We start from the raw sequence: 19,352 nt of genomic DNA on the forward strand, positions 1-19,352 counted from the left end.
TACCACGGGGTCTTTGCACATGCTGTGCCCAGTTCCAGGAACACCTTTCCTTGCCTTGTCCTGGAAGCCACCCAGCCAACACCCCCAAGTCCATGGGTCAGGAAACCCAGAGGGAGGCAGGCCTGGATCTCAGACATGCCCTCCCTCCCTGCTCCCCCAACGGTGTGCTCACTGCGTCGGGAAGAGCACGAGGCGAGTATAGAAGAAGACCAAGGAGAAGATGATGAAGAGGGTGTCGCACACTTTCCGCCAGTGTGTGTAATTGAACATCTTGCCAGCCTGCGGAGGGCAACAGAGAGAACCGGCCGCAGGCCAATGGTGGGGACAGGGAAGTAGGTGAGAAGTAGGGCACTGGGAAAGGGCAGGGCCTCCTCTCCAGGAACTGTAGAAAGGTGTAGTGCGGCTCTCCAGGAGCGTGAGAACCTTCATTTCTACGGCCCCGCAAGCCACGAGGGGGCGTGGCCTCGTGGCCAGGGGTGTGGCCTCACGAAGGGCTAGGGTGTTGGGGGAGGGTGTTTTGGGGGAGGGTCGGGCTGGGCCAGGCCCACCTCCAGGAGGTAGTCAGAGGCGTCGTGCAGCAGCAGCACGAGGGAGCCGATGCGCAGCAGGTTTGAGCTGTAGGAGAACGAGATCAGCAGGATGGTCACGAAGTGGTGTGTCACCTGCTCCTTGAAATCCTGCGGGAGACAGTGGGTCACAGCAGGGATGAGGCTGGGTGGTGTGGGGGGGACACCCCGGCAGGATGGATGGAGGTCCTCGCAGGGAGCTGGTTGGCTGTGTCTGTACTTTTTTTAAAAAAGCATTTATTTATTTATTTGACAGAAAGACACAGGGAGAGAGGGAACACAAGCAGGGGGAGTGGGAGAGGGAGAAGCAGGCCCCCCAAAGAGCAGGGAGCCTGATGCAGGGCTCGATCCCAGGATCCTGGGATCATGACCTGAGCCGCAGACGGAAGTGTAAAGACTGAGCCACCCAGGCGCCCCTGGCGTCTGTACCTTGTGGACTCTGGGTCTCCCACCTGAGGCACCAGGGGGTCTCAGGGTAGGCGGTGAGGCCATCCCACCCTATGCAAGACTGGGTCCGTTTCCCCTCTTCCCACATCACTTCCCAGCCAGGCCTCACCTTGCGTCTGACATCAAAGGGCAGCGTGATCAGCAGTGAGACGTAGAAACTCAGCTCCAGGAGGTACCAATAGTACAGGGCTGGTTGCAGGGGCTGCAGGGGCGTCGGCCAAGGTTAGCTGTTGGGGTGGAGGCTCCCCAGGGGCAGGGATGCTCCCCAGGGCCCTCCTCGATTGCTCAGAACCAGGACCCTTGAATCCCAATGAGTGAAGAAGGAGTAAGATCCCTGTCCCCAGGGGTAGGCAAGGGCAGTGGTTTTGCGGCAGTTCCTACTCCCAGTTTCCGGGAGTCTGGCCCCTATCCATTCCACAGGGGAGGCAAAAATAGAGAATGGAACCTGGAGGGGGGTCGTGTCATGACTGGGTTTGGCTCTCCTGGCTGTGGCTGAAGGAATTCTGACCACCCCAAGCCCCCACCAGCCTCCGGGCTCTCCCTGCCACTCACCTGGTTTGGGTAATTGTCCCAGCACATGACTGGTGCCCACAGCCATGACTCCTGCAGGGACACAGAGTCTGAAGCTGCCCAGAAGTCAGAGGTTGCCCAGCCCTCTACCCCCCGGGATGGGTGGGGGGGGGTTTTCCCCAGGGCTGCTCTCATTCTGGACCCCCAGTTCCCGGGCACGGCGTGTCCTCCTGGGCACGTGGATGTCTGCTATGCCCGCTCCCAGTGCTCTCCCCGCCCTGTGCTTTTGCATGGGCTCCCCCTTCTGCCCGCACCCCTCCACCCCCCGCCCCCAGTCCGGGCCCAGTGCATCGGCACACTCACGTGGTAGAGGACCGACAAGCCTCCGAAGAAGGAGCAGAAGTAGAAGCTGAACCTCCAGCTGCAGGTGGCGAGGGAGCCCGTGAGGCTGCCACCGGAGGCACCCGCTTCCCCCTGCACCCCCAGCGCCCCCCACTTCCCCCAGCCCCAGGCTCACCTGGCCTCGCAGAACTTCTTGGTCAGGGAGGGCCGGTCCTGGTTCCGGCGCCTCCGGAACCAGCGCTGGATCTGTGGCAGCGTGAGGCCACACTGGACTGCGAGGACGGCCATCTGGTGCTGGGGAGGGGCGATTTGGGGAGGTCACAGAGGTGGCTTCCTTCCTGTCCCTGTCCCAGGACAGATGAGACCTGGCCGCGTTCCCCCCTCCCCTGCTACCCCAGACCTTGCCTGTAGGATTGTCTGCCTGTAGACATGGAGGCGGCCCCCCAAAACAGGCCGTATGCAAGCCAGCCCTGCTCACGGGAGAGACAGGTGGCTGATAGGGACCGGGACTAAGAAAGGGGGTGGCGGTGGAGCACAGGTTTTCCTCTACCCTTCCAGAAAAGTCCGGTCTTACCCCCACCCCAGGCAGGCAGCTGAGACCTCGCCTCCCACCCCTACCTGTAGAGAGAGGGTGACCAGGGAGGGAGGAAGGTCCTGCACACAGACAGCACAGATGGGAATGGGGAGGTGTCACAGGCCTGCGGTGGTCTCCCCCCAACCCCATCAGTCAGGTCTTCCTCTCCTCACCAGCTCAGGAGAGACCAGCCCCCCTCACCCCCACCACCCCCAGCCCCCCAGTCACAGGATCTGCCCACTGGGACAGGGGGGCTGGCTGGTGGCCTGGGGGTAGGAGCACTGTGGGTGTGCAGAGGCCGCCCTGGACTTCCTTGTTCCTGGCAATAGGGCCACATCCCATTCCCCAGGCCCCGCCCACAAGGGGGCCTGTGCTGGCCGAAGGGGATGGAGGGGGGCAAAGGGGGGCTCTCACCTCCTTGGGTTTCCACCCTTCTGTGAGGAAGTACTTCTCCAGAGTGGCATTGGGCTTCGCCGGCCTCCTGGTCTGATCACGCACACCGAGCAGCCAGCCCAGGGGCAGGCCAACAAATCTGGGTGCAGGGGAGACAGAGCCTGTCAAGCCAGGTGGGGAAACTGAGGCTCAGAGGGGCCGGGTCACATGCTGGGAGCTCCGAGGGGTAGCCCGGCCACCGCACTGGGACCAAACCTAAGAAAAGGCAGCTGGGTGGCTGGTCTTCAGGGTGGGGGTGTGAAGGTTAACTTGCGGGGTCTCAGGTAGCTTCACACAGTCCCCATGAGGAAGAAGGGCCTCCTCACTGCCTGTCTCATGGTCTGGGTCCCTGTCTGTCCCCTGCCAGGCTCAGGGGTCCCCACAGGCAGGCACGGTGTCGACAAGCAGAGGGGCCTGGTCCCTGGCCCATCACCACACGTCCCACAAGGGGGGGGTCCCCCTGGCAGTTCATACCCACCAACCATCACCCTGCATTGGGGGAAACGGAGACTCAGGGCAGCTCAGCAAGAAACTCCTTCCAGTCGCAACAGTGACAAGATGTGGGGGAGGAGGGGACTGTCATTTCTTGAGTGCCGAGCATGGGTACAGATCCGCATCAGCTGCGCGCTCATCTGACTCTACTGTCAGAGTCCCCACTGTCCTGATGGGCAAACGGGGGGCTCAGACAGGTCAGAGCGATGCCCAGGGCTGCCCGGCCAGGGAGGAGCAGATGGGCCCAGCATTGACTTTAAAAATGGCGAAAACCTCTGCCTTCGACCTTGGAAAAGCTGATGAGGGGACAGAAGGCCGGCTGAGGACAAAGCAGAAGCTGTCACCCTGCGACCTCCCCCCACCCCCAGTCCTGGGTGGGACACGTGTGTGCCATTCTTCCAAGAACTCCCAACTATCTTAAGGGTAAAACCTTGCTAGAGGGGAAAAACACCCTGAACCTGACAATGGCAAGGCCTCTGTTATCTCACAGGTCCTTTTTAGCATAGGAAAGCTCTTTTGAAACCTCTTTGTTCCTTACCTCCTTAACCCCTGGTACCTAATCCCTCGCAACCCCAGTGCAGCAGCTTTCCGCCCACAGCGCATGTCCCTGGAGCTTTAATAAACCACCATTTTGCACCAAAGAGGTCTCAAGAATTCTTTCTTGGCTCCTGACCCCACCCCCACTAAACCTGCCCTATATTCCAAACTTCACCAAAGCTATCCCATCCCCATGGCCCTTTAAAAGGACACCTCTGGGATGTGAACACACCCCACCTACATCTGATGAGGCCATCAGTTAAATAAACAACCGCTCACTCCAGGCTCCAGTAGTGAATCGGGGCAGGTCTCCTGTCGTCCCTGCCCTGCAGGAAAGGTGGGGAGCCCCGCTGACTTGAGCCTCTTAGAACCCCTTAGCAAAGGCCTCACTCAGTCCCAGATGACTCTCCCTCTGGATGACCACAGGCTGGTCCCTCAACCTCTCTGCCTCCATTTCCTATTCTGTAAAATGGGGACAGCAATAGTGCTGCCTCACGGGGTTAAGCTAAGGGCTGCCTTAGGATGCATAAGCTGCTCAGAGCAATGGTGGGCACACAGTAGGTGCTCAGAGGGTATCTGTTACATAAATACAACCTCTGTGGGTATTCCCTGGGTCTCCTGGGGTCCAGCCTGTATCCAGGAAGCCTGGTCTGGAGAGACAAAGCAAGAGGTAGAATGCTCCCGAGTCCCTGTAATCAGGGGAGGGCAAAGGGACCCAAAGCGGGGGGAGGGGGGATCTGGGGGTGGAGGGGGCTGAAGGGGGATAAGGGCTCTGGAGGGTGGGGGGAGGGATGGCGGAGGGGCCTGGTGGGCATTTCTGCAACCCAGCTTTGAAGCGACTGCAGAAGAGTGAGGGCAAAGGCCGGGTGGCCACATAGGAAGTAGTGGACCTGCAGAGGGCAGGGCGTGGGGAGGGAGGCCGGAGAGGGAATCTTGGGGAGGCAGCTGATCATGGAAGGGGGGTTGGATCATGGGGGTGCCAGCAGCAAAGGGGCCTGGAAGAACAGGTCTGAAAGCTGTAACTACAGAGTTGGTGGGAAGGGTGGGCTACCTGGGACCCAGGAAAGGGACCCCAGAGAGATGCCCACACCCAGGAGACAGACAGCCAGGGAAAGAGGAAGAGACTCGGTTTGAAGCAGTGTCTGGATCCCATGAGAAATGACTGAAAATCTACAGAGTTTGGGAACCAGGTTGCTGGGAACCTGTGGGGTGGGGAGGGTGGGGGGTGGCAAACACTCAGGGGCGTGGGCACCAGCAGGCTGCAAGAGACAGGGGGTGGGGACGGATGGGGGTGGGGTGGGGTGGTTTAGGGCACAAAAGGGGAAGCCAGTGCTTTTTGCTCCTTCCTTTGCTACAAAGGGAGGAGGGAAGCCTTAGGAGCCAGGAAGGAGGGGTTGAGGGTCACCCATAGGAGAGAGGCAGGAGGGAGTGGGCAAGAGGCAAGTCTGGGTGGCTCAGCTGGGTAAGCAGTTAAGCATCTGCCTTCAGCTCAGGTCATGATCTCAGGGTCCTGGAATGGTGCTGCCCCCCCCCCCGCCCCCAACTGCATCAGGCTTCCTGCTCAGCGGGGAGTCTCTGCTTCTTCCTATACCCTAGCCCCCTGCCCGACCCCCCTGCCTTGTGCCCTCTTTCTCTCAAATAAATAAATAAAATCTTAAAAAAAAAAAGTTTCTTTGCTCACTGACCGGCCTCTGCAGAACCTTACGTGGTCAGCAAAGCAAGAATGTGCCCTCCAGGCCCACTCCCCCACCCCCCGCCCCCCAGGTTTGCCAAAGATGCAGGTGCCTCCAGACACAAGCAGTAACCATGGTGACAGGGAACCAGCCCTCAGAGGCTGGAAGAGTGTGGGTGGTAGCAGCTAGGGGCAAGGGGGGTGCCAGGAAAGGCATGCCGGCTCCAAGCCAGGCTCTATCCAGGACACATGAGGATGAAACAACACAGGACAGTTCGCCAGGGTGAGCACTGTGCACAGTGGAGGACAACAGGGCCAGGCACCACCGCGAGGCATAAACTCACCTCTCGAAGGCCAAGCGCATGACCACCAGGACCAGCGCCACGGGCAGGGCTGCCAGCAAGTCCCGGGCGTGAGGATAGACCAGGCCATCCCGGTCTTCTAGGGCAGCCCACGTGTTGTTGGGTGGCAGCCACAGCCTCTCCTGCCAAAACCATTCGCTGAGGCTGGACAACATCCTGTGGGCACAGGGTCCCATAAATGGGAGCTCAGTGCGGGAGGGCCCACCACCCCATCCTCGCCCCCTTGTGCCCCAACACCCCGCAACCTTGACTTTATGACAGCCTGTGTGAAGGAGGGACTTGCACTGTGTGCCCTCAGGCAAGTGACCTGCCGGCTCTGAATCTCAAGTTCATTTGTCATGCAGCTCACCTGGGAGCCCAGCCCGCTAACGCAAAGTGTCTCCCTGCCTGCTGGTCCAGGAGACACACCTCATGAAAAGAGTTATTACTCTGCACTTCACAGGTGCAAAAAAAGGTGGCCGGAAGTCAAGGGACTGGCTGACTGGAGTCATAAACTCGAGTTCTCCAATGTCCTGGGAGGTGTCCCGCCATTGTGGGAAGGTGCCTCCAAGGCAGCCCAAAGGTGACAAACTGAGGAAATCCGCAATTCCCTTCCTGAGCATCCTTCCGGGTGTGAAGGTCGGCAGCCCCGCTGGCTGTGAGGCTGGGCTGTGGCTGGCAAGAGTCCCTGGTGCATGACGGTGCCTGCCTGATCACTGGAGCCGCAATTAAGTGAGCTTTCCTTCCACCAAGAAGGCTTTCCGACAGCCATCTTGAGGCGCCCAAGCAGCTTTGCCCTTTCCCAAGATCTTAAGACGAGTGCCCGGACCCCCACACTGGCCCCCACTTGGGATGTTTGTTCATCCTTATGTCTATCCATCCCATCCATCCATCCATCCAACCATCCACCTTACCTGCTGATCTGTCTGTCCATCCACCTGTCCAGCCATCCATCTACCTACCAACCAACCCACCTACCACCCATCTATCCATCCATCCAGTCGTATGTTCATCCATCCACCTGCCTGCCCGACTGTCCATCTGTCTGTCCACCCACAAGGTGTTCTCTGATTGACTTGTTCATGCCAGCGTGCAGCTAGGTGCTAGGGACACATCAGGGAAAAAAGCAGACATATTCCTGTCCCCATATGGGGGGCAGCCAACATACAAGTATACAGATTCATAAATGAGATAGGACTACGTGATAAGGCCTGGTAGAAAATGAGCAGGGTACCACGATTTTAAACAAGGTGACCAATGAAAGTCTAAGGAGATGCCTTCTAGGCAGAGACCCAGAGATAAGAAGGGCCTGGGTTTACACAGAGGAGAGTAGTGGTGGCAGGGAGGGACTTTCAGAGAAAGCAGCAGCAGATGCAAAGGCCCTGAGGCAGGACTGAGCTCATAGAGTGTTAGGGGACGAGCAAGAGGCCCCTGGAGCAGAATAAGCAAGGGGGAAGAGGGAAGGGGGGAAGGGAGGGAAGGGGACAGGGGCAAGTCATGCCGGGCCTGTGGGCTTCTGGGAGGAGTTGGGACGACTTCCCCCAACATTCGTGATGAAAAATTTCAAACCTACAGAAAAGTTGGAAGAATTTACAGTGAACTCCTACACCCCAGCACTAGATTCTGCCGCCCACATTTTGCTCTATCTGCTCTATCGGATATCTGCAAGTGCATCCATCCACCCTCCCTACCCCCCCAGATCAGGCCATCTTATTTTTCTGGATGCATTTTAAAACAAGCAGCAGACATCAAGCTGCATTACCCCTAAATATTTCAGCACGCAGATCATCAGCTAGGCTTCAATATTTGCTAATGGGTTTTTTTTTTTTCTTTCAAGGTAAAATCTGCTAGAGCGAAATGCATAAATCCTTCACCATACGGTTGCCGAGTTCGAACAAATACAGGCAGTCTCGTGACGCAGCCTCCAACCACGGACATTCCCCTCCTCCCTCCACAAAGCTCTCCGTGCCCCTCTCCGGTCAACTTCCGTCTCCTCCGGCTAAAGGTAACCTCGCTCTTGACTTTTTTTTTTTTTTTTTAAGATTTTATTTATTTATTTGACAGAGATCACACGTAGGCAGAGAGGCAGGCAGAGAGAGAGGGGGAAGCAGGCTCCCCGCTAAGTAGAGAAACCGATGCGGGGCTCAATCCCAGGGCCCCGAGATCATGACCTGAGCCAAAGGCAGAGGCTCAACCCACTGAGCCACCCAGGTGCCCCTCGCTCCTGACTTTTGTTCCCACCATGCATTCATCCTGTCTGCGCTAGAACTTCCTATAAGCGGAATCACATACTCCATCTTCGTGTCTGGCTTCTTTCGCTCTGGGGAACCGTTTTGAGATTCGTGTGTCATAGTATCTACCGGCAGCTCCCCCCCGCCGCCCCCAAATAGTGGATATGTACCATCTGCTTGTTGATGGCAACTGGAATGCTTCCCATTTGGGGTGATTAGGAACACAGCAATTGAGAGCAGACACATCTCCCGGGTCAGCCCTGAGGGCTGGGACGGCTGGATCTCAGGGAAGCCACCCATCTGACTTCATAAGCAGCGGCCAAACTGTTTTCGGGGGGGGGGGGGGGCTGTACCATTTTCCACTCCCACCGGTGATATTTGGGAGGTTCTGTGGCCCTTGGTTTTATTTTAGATAAGGACACAAGCCATGGGGTGTTGGTAACCTCGTGGGAAGTGGCTTCCTTTAGGAGGCCTTTCGGAGGCCAGAAGGAGGTGCTGTCCACTGGAAGGGGGTGGAGAGGAGGGGCAGGTTTCCAGAGACTTCTTTGTTTGTTTGTTTAAAGATTTTATTTATTCATTTGACAGATAAGGATCACAAGTAGGCAGAGAGGCAGGCAGAGAGAGGAGGAAGCAGGCTCCCTGTGGAGCTCGATCCCAGGACCCTGAGATCATGACCTGAGCTGAAGGCAGAGGCTTTAACCCACTGAGCCACCCAGGCGCCCCTGTTTTTTTGTTTATTTAAGATTTTACTTATTTATTTGACAGAGATCACCAGTAGGCAGAGAGGCAGGCAGAGAGAGAGAGGGGGAAGCAGGCTCCCCGCTGAGCAGAGAGCCCGATGTGGGGCAGAGACGTACACACAGAATTCCATTTTTATCAAGTTCAACAGCAGGCAAAACCGACCGAGGATGGCGGCATCTGTGTCCCGCAGCCACTGTCGCAGGTTACCACTAACGCAGTGGCAGATGTGTTCTCTCACGGTTCTGGGGCTCAGGAGTCTGAAATGGGGTCTTGCTGGGCTGAGTGCAAGGTTGGGCAGGGCTGGGCTCCTTTGGAGCTCTGGGGGAGAATCCATTCCTGCCTTTTCTGGCTTCTAGAAGCCACTTGCACTCCCTGGATGAAGGTCCCGTCTTTGTCTTCCAAGCCAACATCTCTCTCTCTGACCCTCCTGCCTCCCTCTTATAAAGACTGCTGGGATGACACTGAGTCACCGGGGAATCCGGGGTCAGCCCCCAAGCCAAGCTCAGCTCATCAGCAACCTCTAGCCCCCTTCGTCACACGAAGCTCCAGGATCAGAACGTGGGCGTCTTTAGGGAGCGTTATTCCGTGACCACACTGCTGGGCATCGGGGCAGGCGGCTGCCTTGGGGACAGGCAGTGACCAGAGGGGCCCTGTAGGGTTGCCTAAGGCTGGCACGTTCAGTCTCCTGATCCGAGCCAGTGCTCTTCTGGTTGAGGAAATGCACTGAGTCATCCATCTCTGATGTGGGCCCTTTTCTCCTGCTAATGAAAATGCCTGCATTTTAAAAGTCCACCATTCTGATTCCAATCCCAGCGTGTGGGCTTGTCCATGGGACTCAACTCAGTTCTGACACTGGACCTGGAGACAGCATCAGATCCCACGAGGTAAGGAGCTCAGTCCTACAGAGACCCCCCACTTCAGCCACCAAGTGTGTCTAAATGAAATCGTCACCTGTGCTTCTGGCCAACTGGCTGTAAACCAGAGGACCCCCGACCCCCTCCTGGGGGTTTTGAGTAATTCACTAGAGTGGCTCACAGAACTCGGGAGAGACATTTTACTTACTAGGTCACTGGTTCATTAGACAAGGACACAACTCGGGAACAGCCCGATGGAAGAGACATAGACAGCCAGGTGGAGGGGAGGGGCCCCCCACCTCCACGTGCATCACTCTCCCCAAATTTCCATGCACGCACCAACCAAGAAGCTCTCTGAACCTCGCCCTTTGGGTTTCTGGGGAGGCTTCATTACAAAGCCATGCTCAATTAAATCATTGCTCACTGCCCTATGAGTCAGCCTGCAGCCCCTTCCCCTCCCTGGAGGTGGGAGGGGGCTGCACTAAATTTCTACTCTCTCTCTCTTCACTCTTTGCCTTCCCTGACAACCAGCCTCCTCACCCTGGTGGCCCAGAGGCTTTCCCAAAGTCGGCCATGTCAACCTAATGAAGGACACCTAGATCACCCCCATTGCTGGAAATTCCAAGGGTTTTAGGAGCTCAGTGTGAGACCAGAGACAAAGACCAAATATTTATTTCTTACTATAAATCATAACATCACAAGTCGAATACAGGAAAAAGAAAAATTCTGAGAGTCTGGGTCTCAGAACCAGCATGTGGCTGGCGTTCAAGTCCATGGGGAGGGATGGACCAGCCCAGGGAGGGACGGAGATGAAGGAGCAGTCTGCAGTCCCCATGGTGGTGGGGGGCACATCTGGCAGTCAGTGAGGTGATGAGCAGCGGCAGCAGCCTGACAAACGGTCAAGGGTATATGACAGCAGCTAGTCTAGACCCAGCAGGCTCAGATGGCCCAGACAGAAGGGACAGATGGGCACAGAATCTTCTGCCTGGGTGGTTGATTGCTCTACAAGAAACTAGCTGCACTGACAGGCAAGGTTGGCTTGATCTGGTGCACCGCCCCCCCCCCCCCCCCCCCCCCCCCCCCCCCACCTGAGGGCGCATGCCCAGCCTGGCATTCCCACTTCCCAACTGGAGCCAAATCTACAGCATGGTACCTCTAGCCTCCTCCCACTTTCTCAGCAGACCTCCCTCCCTCCGCCGCCCAGTGCAGATGCAAATAGGCAAGGAGTCCCAGGAAAGCCCCCAGCCAGCCGGAGCTGCGGCAGATACCCGGGAGTCCCGGCCCCCTACCCATATGCTTCCCCCACTCAAGGATGCCCAGATGAAGACCCACCACCTCTGTGCCACCGGCAAGTTGTGATGAACTTCAGAGACAAGGGGGAACACACAAGACCAAGGGCATCTTCCAATCTCAGGCCTCCACTGATGTCCTGGGCTTCTCACGGCCCCCATTCACTGCCTGACACTTTTGGCTCCCACCACACCATAGGATTTCACACAGCCCCTTTTACAAGTGCTGCCCTCTGCCTAGAATGCCCATTGAATATTTATTGCCCTATGCTGGGTGCTGAGAACATGAAACGGGTTTCCACAGGGCTTATACACCTTCCCTGTCTGGCTGGCAAACTCCTAGGCATCCCTCAAAACCCAGTTCATTTGTTGCTTCCTCCTGGAGGTAGCTCCCGATTGGATTTAGTTGAAGCACACTCCCCCAGTCCTGCTTCACTCACTGTGAGGATGGGAGCTCGTCACGGAGGCTCTCTGGAGACAGCACGGGGTGGAGAAGGAAGGATGCGTGACCAGCCTGGAGCCCCAGTCCCCTCAGCTGAAGCAAGCCTGGCCCTTTCTGGCGTCCACGTCAGACTGACCGACCTTGACTGCAGAGGTCTCAGCCCTGGAAGCCCTACCCCTTCTCCAACCTGTCTCTCTGTCCCCTCCTAGCACACAGGAGGGACTCATGTGCGGCTGTTACTAAACATTCACCACCAGCAAGGCCCAGACTTCTCGTCCTCCTCCACCCAACCCTCAACAGACCCCTCCTTCCCAGAGGATGCGAAGGAATGAGGCTCAGGGTGGCACTCCTCCTCGATTTTCCTTTTTCTCCTTTGGGCCCCAGCTCCTCTGCTCATTTCCTGTGACTCTGCCACACTGGGCCCAGCTGCCCCATCTGAAAAATGGGTACAGCGAGACCGCCTGTTTTCCAGTTTGTTGTGTGGGCCTAGGGGACCGTACCACACTGAGGTGACTCCTGCCTCACCCATTCACCAGGCAAGCAACCTCAGGCAGGCAAGCAGGCTGTTCTGTGTCTCTGTTTCCTCATCTGTAAAATGGGCTAATAAGAACCCTTTCCATATGGGGCAGTGGAGTGAGTGGTAAGTAGGACTGACCTGCATGTTATTAGCAGCAGAGAGGGGTGGTGGGATGAGGGGCAGTCTGGGGAGCTGGGGTGCTGGCCTGCAGCAGATTCTGGAAGGTTCTTCCCAGAACCTCCCTGACCTCTGCAGCTTTCCCTTAAAGCTGTAGCTCATGAACTCAGGCTGGGCTTAGCCAGGGCCACTGAGGGGTCATCTGGAGACTCACCGAGTGAGGGAGTGGCTGGTCAGCCCAACCAGCCTGAGCCTACAACCCCCCACACCCCTGCCTGCCCCCATCACCCCTGCCCTGCCCCTAGTCTCCCAGCAAGGCCGCTGTGTCTTGAAGCCTCTTTGGCCTCACTCCCAGCCCTGTCCCTCCCACCTGGGAGCCAGACTCTGATAATCCTTCTGAGTGGCTAAAAATATATCCTCAGACCCCGGGGAGAGAGAGAGATTAGGGCTTTGTGCTGACACGGGGAGGGGAGGATGAGCGGAGGATCCCTGTCCCCTCTCAGGGGTCTGAGGGAGCTGACTCGATCCTTATTGCTCCCTGGAAGTCCTGAGCGCCACCCGGACTGGCCAGCAGAGCAGGGCTGTGCACGGAAGGTTTGTTTTATTTTAAACCTAGCTGGAAATGCACGACTTGCCCGGGGTTGTGAAAAAGGAAATCAATTCAGACTCCAGATGTCTGGGCTGCCCAGGGACGACGGACGGACACACACACACACACACACACACACACACACACCCCTCGGGGCTCCTGCATCCTGGCCTGCTGCCGGGGGTCACCTGACTCCCGCGGCTGGAGGCCCAGGCAGGGAACACGTGATGTGCTAAGTGGGGGTGGTGTGGAGACAGCCACAGCCTCCCCCGCCCTGGGCCCTGGCTGTCCCCTGTAGCTGGCCTTGGCTCCTCCACCGTGGACCTCTCTGAGCAGAATCCCTACGGGTGGTGTTCCCTGCCTGGCCCCAGGTCTAGGACTCTGCCTCCTACCCCGACCCCTCAGATTTAGACACACTGTTGAGGGTGACTGGGTGGCTCAGTCGGTTGAGTGTCCGACTCTTGATTTCCACCCTGGTAATGATCTCAGGGTTGTGAGATCAAGCCCTGTGTCAGGCTCTTGCTGGGCGTGGGGCCTGCTTAGGAGTCTCTCTTTCCCTCGTCTTTCTCTAAATAAACTTTAAATAATTTTTAGAAGTAAGAAAAAAAAAGACGACACACTTCTGCCCTCCATACTCTGGTTCTGTTGATACACCCTCCCACACTCCACCAACTCAACTGTTTGCAATGGCTGCTTGCTGGCCTTCTAATTCACCAAGCTCATTCCTACCCCAAGACCTTTACATATACATACCCAGCTCGCCAAGCTCATTCCTTCCCCAGGGCTTTTGCATGTGCTGTGTTCAATTCACCAAGCTCATTCCTTTTTTTTTTTTTTTAATTTGTCAGAGAGAGAGGGAGAGAGAGCGAGCACAGGCAGACAGAATGGCAGGCAGAGACAGAGGGAGAAGCAGGTTCCCCGCTGAGCAAGGAGCCCCATGTGGGACTCGATCCCAGGACGCTGTGATCACAACCTGAGCCAAAGGCAGCTGCTTAACCAACTGAGCCACCCAGGCGTCCCCACCAAGCTCATTCTTAACCAAGGGCCTTTGCACATGCTGTTGCCCTACACATCCCTGTGTCTAGCGCTCATTACTCATATCTCAGCTCAGAGAAATCTTCTCAGATCACTACCAAAGAAGCCTGTGTATTATTCCATCTCCTCACCCCATTTTGTTCCTTCAGCCCTCTTGTCCTACTTGATCTATTATTTGTTTTTCTGCCTCACCCCAAGATGTAAGACTCCTGAAGGCTAGAATGTTGTTTTAGGCACTGCAGTATCCTAAGCTAGGGCCTCGCACAACATCGGGTGCCAACTAAGTGCTAAGCAGATGAATGAATGGGTATGGGTAGTGCAGACACACGGACAGGTGTGTGGATGTGAGGACTTCAGTGCAGGTGGTGAGATCTTCTAGAAAAGAAAAGAAAAAAAAAAACAAAACCCACTGGGTCTCCTGGTTGGCTCAGTTGGTGGAGTGGGTGACTCTTGATGTTGGGGCTGTGAGTTCATGCCCCGCACTGGGTGTGGAGCCTACTTAAAAAGAAACCATCTGTTTCAACAGGCAAGGTCAGCTCGATCCCAGTAAAGCAGATTCCCTGTTGCCCCATTTCAGAACTGGGAAGCCCGAGGCTTAAAGCAAGAAGCTACCGGCCATTTAACCAGCAAGGGAGAGAGCTGGAACCGGAAGCTCACCAGGGTGGCGAGGGGGCTGCCCTGTACCACCAGTGGGCTCAGGGCTCACGGGACTCTGTGCAGGCACCCCAGGCCTGCCCCTGCCTGTCAATCTTTCTCCAGGATCAAGCCCCTCCCCCACCCTCTCTGTGTTTTCAGCGAACCAGTTGCTCAGCATATAATTTCTTTTTTCAAAGATTTTACTTATTTGTTTATTTGAGAGAGAAGAGAGTGAGTGAGAGAGAGCATGAGAGGGGAGAAGGTCAGAGGGAGAAGAGACTCCCCGCGGAGCTGGAAGCCTGATGTGGGACTCGATCCCGGATGACTTGAGCCAAAGGCAGTTGCTTAACCAACTGAGCCACCCAGGCGCCCCTCTTTTCTTTCTTTCTTTTTTTTTTTTTTTTTTAAGATTTTATTTATTTATTTGAGAGAGAGAGAACGAGCGCATGTGGGGGAAAGAGCAAGGGAGGAGGACAAGCAGGCACTGTGCTGAGTTTGACGCGGGGCTCAATCCCATAACCCTGAGATTACAACCCGGCCAAAATCAAGAGTCAGAGGCTTAACCCACTTCGCCACCCACGCGCCCCTCAGCACATGATTTCTTAACTGCTACACCCCTTGGCAGGCCTGGGGGGCTTAGGTGAGCTGCACCCCTGCTGGCCACCCTCTTGGCAATGCCCCCACCCCCCAGAGAAGACAGCCACCAGCGGGGCCACTAGGATCACTGCAGCTGCCTTGGGCTGGCTGTGGGCCACTCTGATGGCCTCAGCTCCCTCCTAGGGCCCCGCCCAGCAGCTGGGACACCCATGAGCTTCCCCCCAGCTGCCAGCGTCCAGGACTTAGCATCCGCCCTCGGCCTTCTGCCCTAAATGCCTGCCCCTGCTTCAGTGGGCTGGTTCTCACTAGCCTTTCAAGACCTGGGTCAGATTCTATTTCCTCCTTAAGAGGCCTGCTCTGCCTTCCCCATACACAGCAGAGCCCCCTCCCCCACAGCTTTGCCCGTCTCACTGCGCCCTATCCCTGGGTCTTTCTTTGGAGCTTTCTTTAGCCCTGGAGCTTAGAGAGCTTGCTGGCTCTGAGTGTCCCCCTGGGCAGTGAGAGCCTGGGAGAGACCTCTGGGGTCCCCAGCATCACCTAGTGTATTGGGGGACCAAGAAAGGAGAGAGGATCAGGTCTCTTGGAATTTGAGGGGGAAGGGAGAAGTCCTCAGCCCCAAAGCAAGTGGGGATGGGGGCAGGGATGGGCGGCAGGTGCTGACTATTACCTGCACAGGGACTGATGAAGCTTACAGGTGGGGGATAAGGGGAGCCCACTTGGGCCATTACAATAAAAACAAAAATACAGCTTTTTTGAGGTATCCTTGACACACATGAAAGTGCACATTTAAAGTGTGTGATCTGATGTGTTCTGACCTATGTACGTACGTGTGAAATCGTCACCCTCAACCGAGATAATGAGCATATCCATCACTCCCTGAATTTCCCGGTACCCTTCTGGAGTCCATCCCTCTCTCCCCTCCAGGGCAAATTTGCAATCTGGATGTCTAACAGTCGTGGACTGGAAACCTCAGGGCTCCATGTGAAGAAATCTTACATTACAGTCCGAAAGGCAGAGGAAAATACATCATGGATGGACCTTGAGGATGTCCTTTGAGGAAGCCAGTCACAACAAGACAGACACTGTAGGATTCCGCTCACAGGAGGTCCCTAGAGAGATATCTGTAGAGACAGGAAGTGGATGGTGGGTGCCAGGGGTGGGGGAGGGGGTGGGGACACAGAGTCTCAGATTAGGGAGATGAGAAAGTTCTGGAGAGGGACGCACAATGATGTGAATATATCAATACTAAACTGTGCACTCAAAAATGGTCAAGATGGTAAGTTTTATGTCACGTGTATTTTACAACACTTAAATTTTTTTTGAAAGATGGAGGGGGAAGAGGGAGAGAGAGAATCCTAGGTAGGCTCCATGCCCTGCACGAAACCCAATGGGTGGCTTGATCTCATGGCCCTGAGATCGTGACCTGAGCTGAAATCAAGAGTCAGATGCTTAACCAACTATGCCACTCAGGTGCCCCCAATTATTAATTTTAAAACATGACCAAAGGAGGGGCACCCAGATAGTGCAGTTAAGCAACTGACTCTTGGTTTCAGCTCAGGTAATGCTTTTGATGTCGTTGAGATCAAGCCCCACATACAGCTCCGCACCTTGGAGTCCACTTGGGATTCTCTCTCCCTCTCCCCATCCTGCTCATATCTTCTCTCTCTGAAATAAATAAATATATCTTTTAAAAAAATCACCAAAGGGGAAAAAAGAGGAGGAACATTATGCTCATTGACTTGAGTGAGCGGGATGGGGGCTCAGGGAGTTAAAAAAATAAAATAAAAGCAAAATGCGGGGAGACACTAATGGCCCCATACGTCATTTAGGCAATGGAAAAGCACCAGGAGAGCTCGGATTCCACTGAAGTCAGAGTCAGTTTCAGACCAGCCCCACTGGAGACAACCAGAAACCCTGGCCGACGTACAAAAAGAGACTACTTGAAAGCCCAGGTGCTGTGATGTCCCCACATGGTAGCTACCAGCAGCATAGGACTATCTGAATTGCAATGAACTGAAATGAAACACAATTTCAAATTCAATTCCTCAGTTGCACACAGCAAAATTTCTCTGCTCAAGAGCCACATGTGGCTTGTGGCCACCAGATTTGTGCAGGTATGGAACATTTCCATCCTTGTAGAAAGTTCTACCAGGCGGTACTGCTCTAGAGTGACCCCAAAGAGGTAGTAGTTGGAGGGGAGTCTATACCTGGCATATGGGAGGTGGGTTTCTCATTTGTACTGCTCTTTGCTGGAAATAGAAACTGGCTTGAAAAATGAGAAGAGCCCAGAGAGATCACAATTGCTTAACAACAGGATGGAACATGAAGGAAGGGAGCGAGTCCAAAAAAGGAAGTTCCAAATTCTACACAAAAGGTCTGTGCACGTCTCCTGCTAAGCCCTGAACCACACGTATGCAGGGCAGACTCCAACCAGGCCAGCTAAGGCTAAAAGAAAGGAAGAGAGATTTCACCTGCCACCCACCATGAGGACAACAGACTTTGGAGCCTGAGTCCAGATAGGTTAACTGCCTGATTAAAAAAAAAAAAAAAAAAAAAAAAAATTCAGTGCTCTCCAGAGGAACATAACAGAATCCAGAGTCTCCACGATAACATCTTGATGATGTCCAGAATACAATCCCAAATTACTTGATCTTTGGAGAAACAAGACAACACGAGCCATACTCAAGACAGAAGGAAATTAACAGGGACTAACATCTGAGGCGACCAAGATGTTGGAAAGAGCAGATACAGATTTTGAAGCAGCTATTATGATCTATTCAAGGGTGGAAAGGAAAAAAATAGCTCCTAATGAACGAACAAATAAGAAACCTCAGTGGAGGGGCACCTGGGTGGCTCAGTGGGTTAACGCCTCTGCCTTCGGCTCAGGTCATGATCCCAGGGTCCTGGGATCGAGCCCCGCATCAGGCTCTCTGCTTAGCGAGAAGCCTGCTTCCTCCTCTCTCTCTCTGCCTACCTCTCTGCCTAGTTGTGATCTCTGTCTATCAAATAAATAGATAAAATCTTAAAAAAAAAAAAAAAGAAAGAAACCTCAGTGGAAAGGTAAAAAAATGAACCAAATGTAAATTCTAAAACTGCAAAAATGCAATACTTGCAATTACAAAATCACACGTGGGCTTGATAGCAATCAGAGATGATTGAAGAGTTAACAAATTTGGAGCTAGATAATAGCAAATATTCAAACTGAAGAACAGAGAAGAAAAAACAAAGATGGAATAGAAATGTGTCATCTGGTGGGGTACCTGGGTGGCTCAGTGGGTTAAGCCTCTGCCTTCGGCTCAGGTCATGATCTCAGGGTCCTAGGATCGAGCCCCACCTTGGGCTCTCTGCTCAGAGGGGAGCCTGCTCCCCCACCCTCTCTGGCTACTTGTGATCTCTGTCAAGTAAATAAATAAAATCTTAAAAAAAAAAAAAAAAGGAAGAAAAAAAAGAAAGGTGTCATCTGGGAGATGCTGGGCTGGGCTGGCTCACACAGAAGAGCATGCAACTCTTGGTCTTGGGGTTGTGAGTTTGAATCCCATGATAGGTATATAGATTTTAAAAAGAAAATTAAATAAATAAATCAACGTTGGAGCGTCTAGCTGGCTCTGCTGGTAGAGCCTGTGAGTCTTGATGTCAAGATTGTAAATTTTAGCCCCAGGTTGAGTGTAGAGATTATTTAAAAGCAAAATCTTAAAAAAAAAAAAAAAAAAAAAAAAACAAGCGCCATCTGGAAATAGTGGTGCCATCAGCACAATGCTGTGAAGGGACTTAAGGCTACTAAGTAGCACACTTAAAAATGGTTAAAATGGTAAATTTCTTAAAATGGTAAATTCTATCTTTTGTATGTTTTACCACAATTGGGAAAAAAAAACCGGACACAGTCTCAGTGACCTTTGGGACTATCAGAAGATCTAACAGGCCCAACAAGAGAAAAGAAGAAGAATGTGGGCAGGAAAAAATATTTAAAGCATATGAAGACTCTGTATTTTTTCCCACAGCTACATATATGCACATGAACTCACGGAAATAGGCCATAAGGATATACTCTCTGCTCAGAGTTATTGCATCAGGAAGTCAGGGAAGGGAGGAGCTGGTCTGCTTGTTTCGTGATTCACTGGTTTTTACAAGGAATGTTTCACAACGACATAAATTTTTATTGATTTATTATTTTTTAAAATTGTATTTATTTGAGAGGTAAAGAGAGAGAGAGAGAGAGAGAGCGCAAGTGAGAACACAAGACTGGGGGAGGGAAAAGCAGAGTCCCTGCTGAGCAGGGAGCCTGATGCGGGGCTCGATCCTAGGATGCAAGGATCATGCCCTGCGCCAAAGGCAGCCACTTAACCAACTGAGCCACCAGGTGTCTTAATTTTTAAATTGTGGTCAAATACAAA

General features: G+C 54.2%; 1 protein-coding gene across 1 annotated transcript in view; it reads right to left on the bottom strand.

The window, feature by feature from the left end:
• CERS4 (ceramide synthase 4) overlaps positions 1 to 19,352 on the bottom strand; it is a 31,934-nt gene that overhangs the window by 1,927 nt on the left and 10,655 nt on the right. Inside the window, exons 2-9 of the mRNA XM_032883821.1 lie at positions 5,917 to 6,090; positions 2,854 to 2,971; positions 2,041 to 2,159; positions 1,887 to 1,944; positions 1,566 to 1,616; positions 1,123 to 1,215; positions 549 to 677; positions 173 to 279 (exon numbers count right to left, since the gene is read on the bottom strand). Of these exons, the coding sequence (XP_032739712.1) occupies positions 173 to 279; positions 549 to 677; positions 1,123 to 1,215; positions 1,566 to 1,616; positions 1,887 to 1,944; positions 2,041 to 2,159; positions 2,854 to 2,971; positions 5,917 to 6,089 (848 nt within the window). The 5' untranslated portion in view covers position 6,090. The remainder of the gene's footprint in view (positions 1 to 172; positions 280 to 548; positions 678 to 1,122; positions 1,216 to 1,565; positions 1,617 to 1,886; positions 1,945 to 2,040; positions 2,160 to 2,853; positions 2,972 to 5,916; positions 6,091 to 19,352) is intronic.

This window comes from Lontra canadensis, unplaced genomic scaffold, assembly GCF_010015895.1.
Source record: "Lontra canadensis isolate GAN:19392208 unplaced genomic scaffold, GSC_riverotter_1.0 scaffold88, whole genome shotgun sequence".
NCBI classification, from domain to species: domain Eukaryota; kingdom Metazoa; phylum Chordata; class Mammalia; order Carnivora; family Mustelidae; genus Lontra; species Lontra canadensis.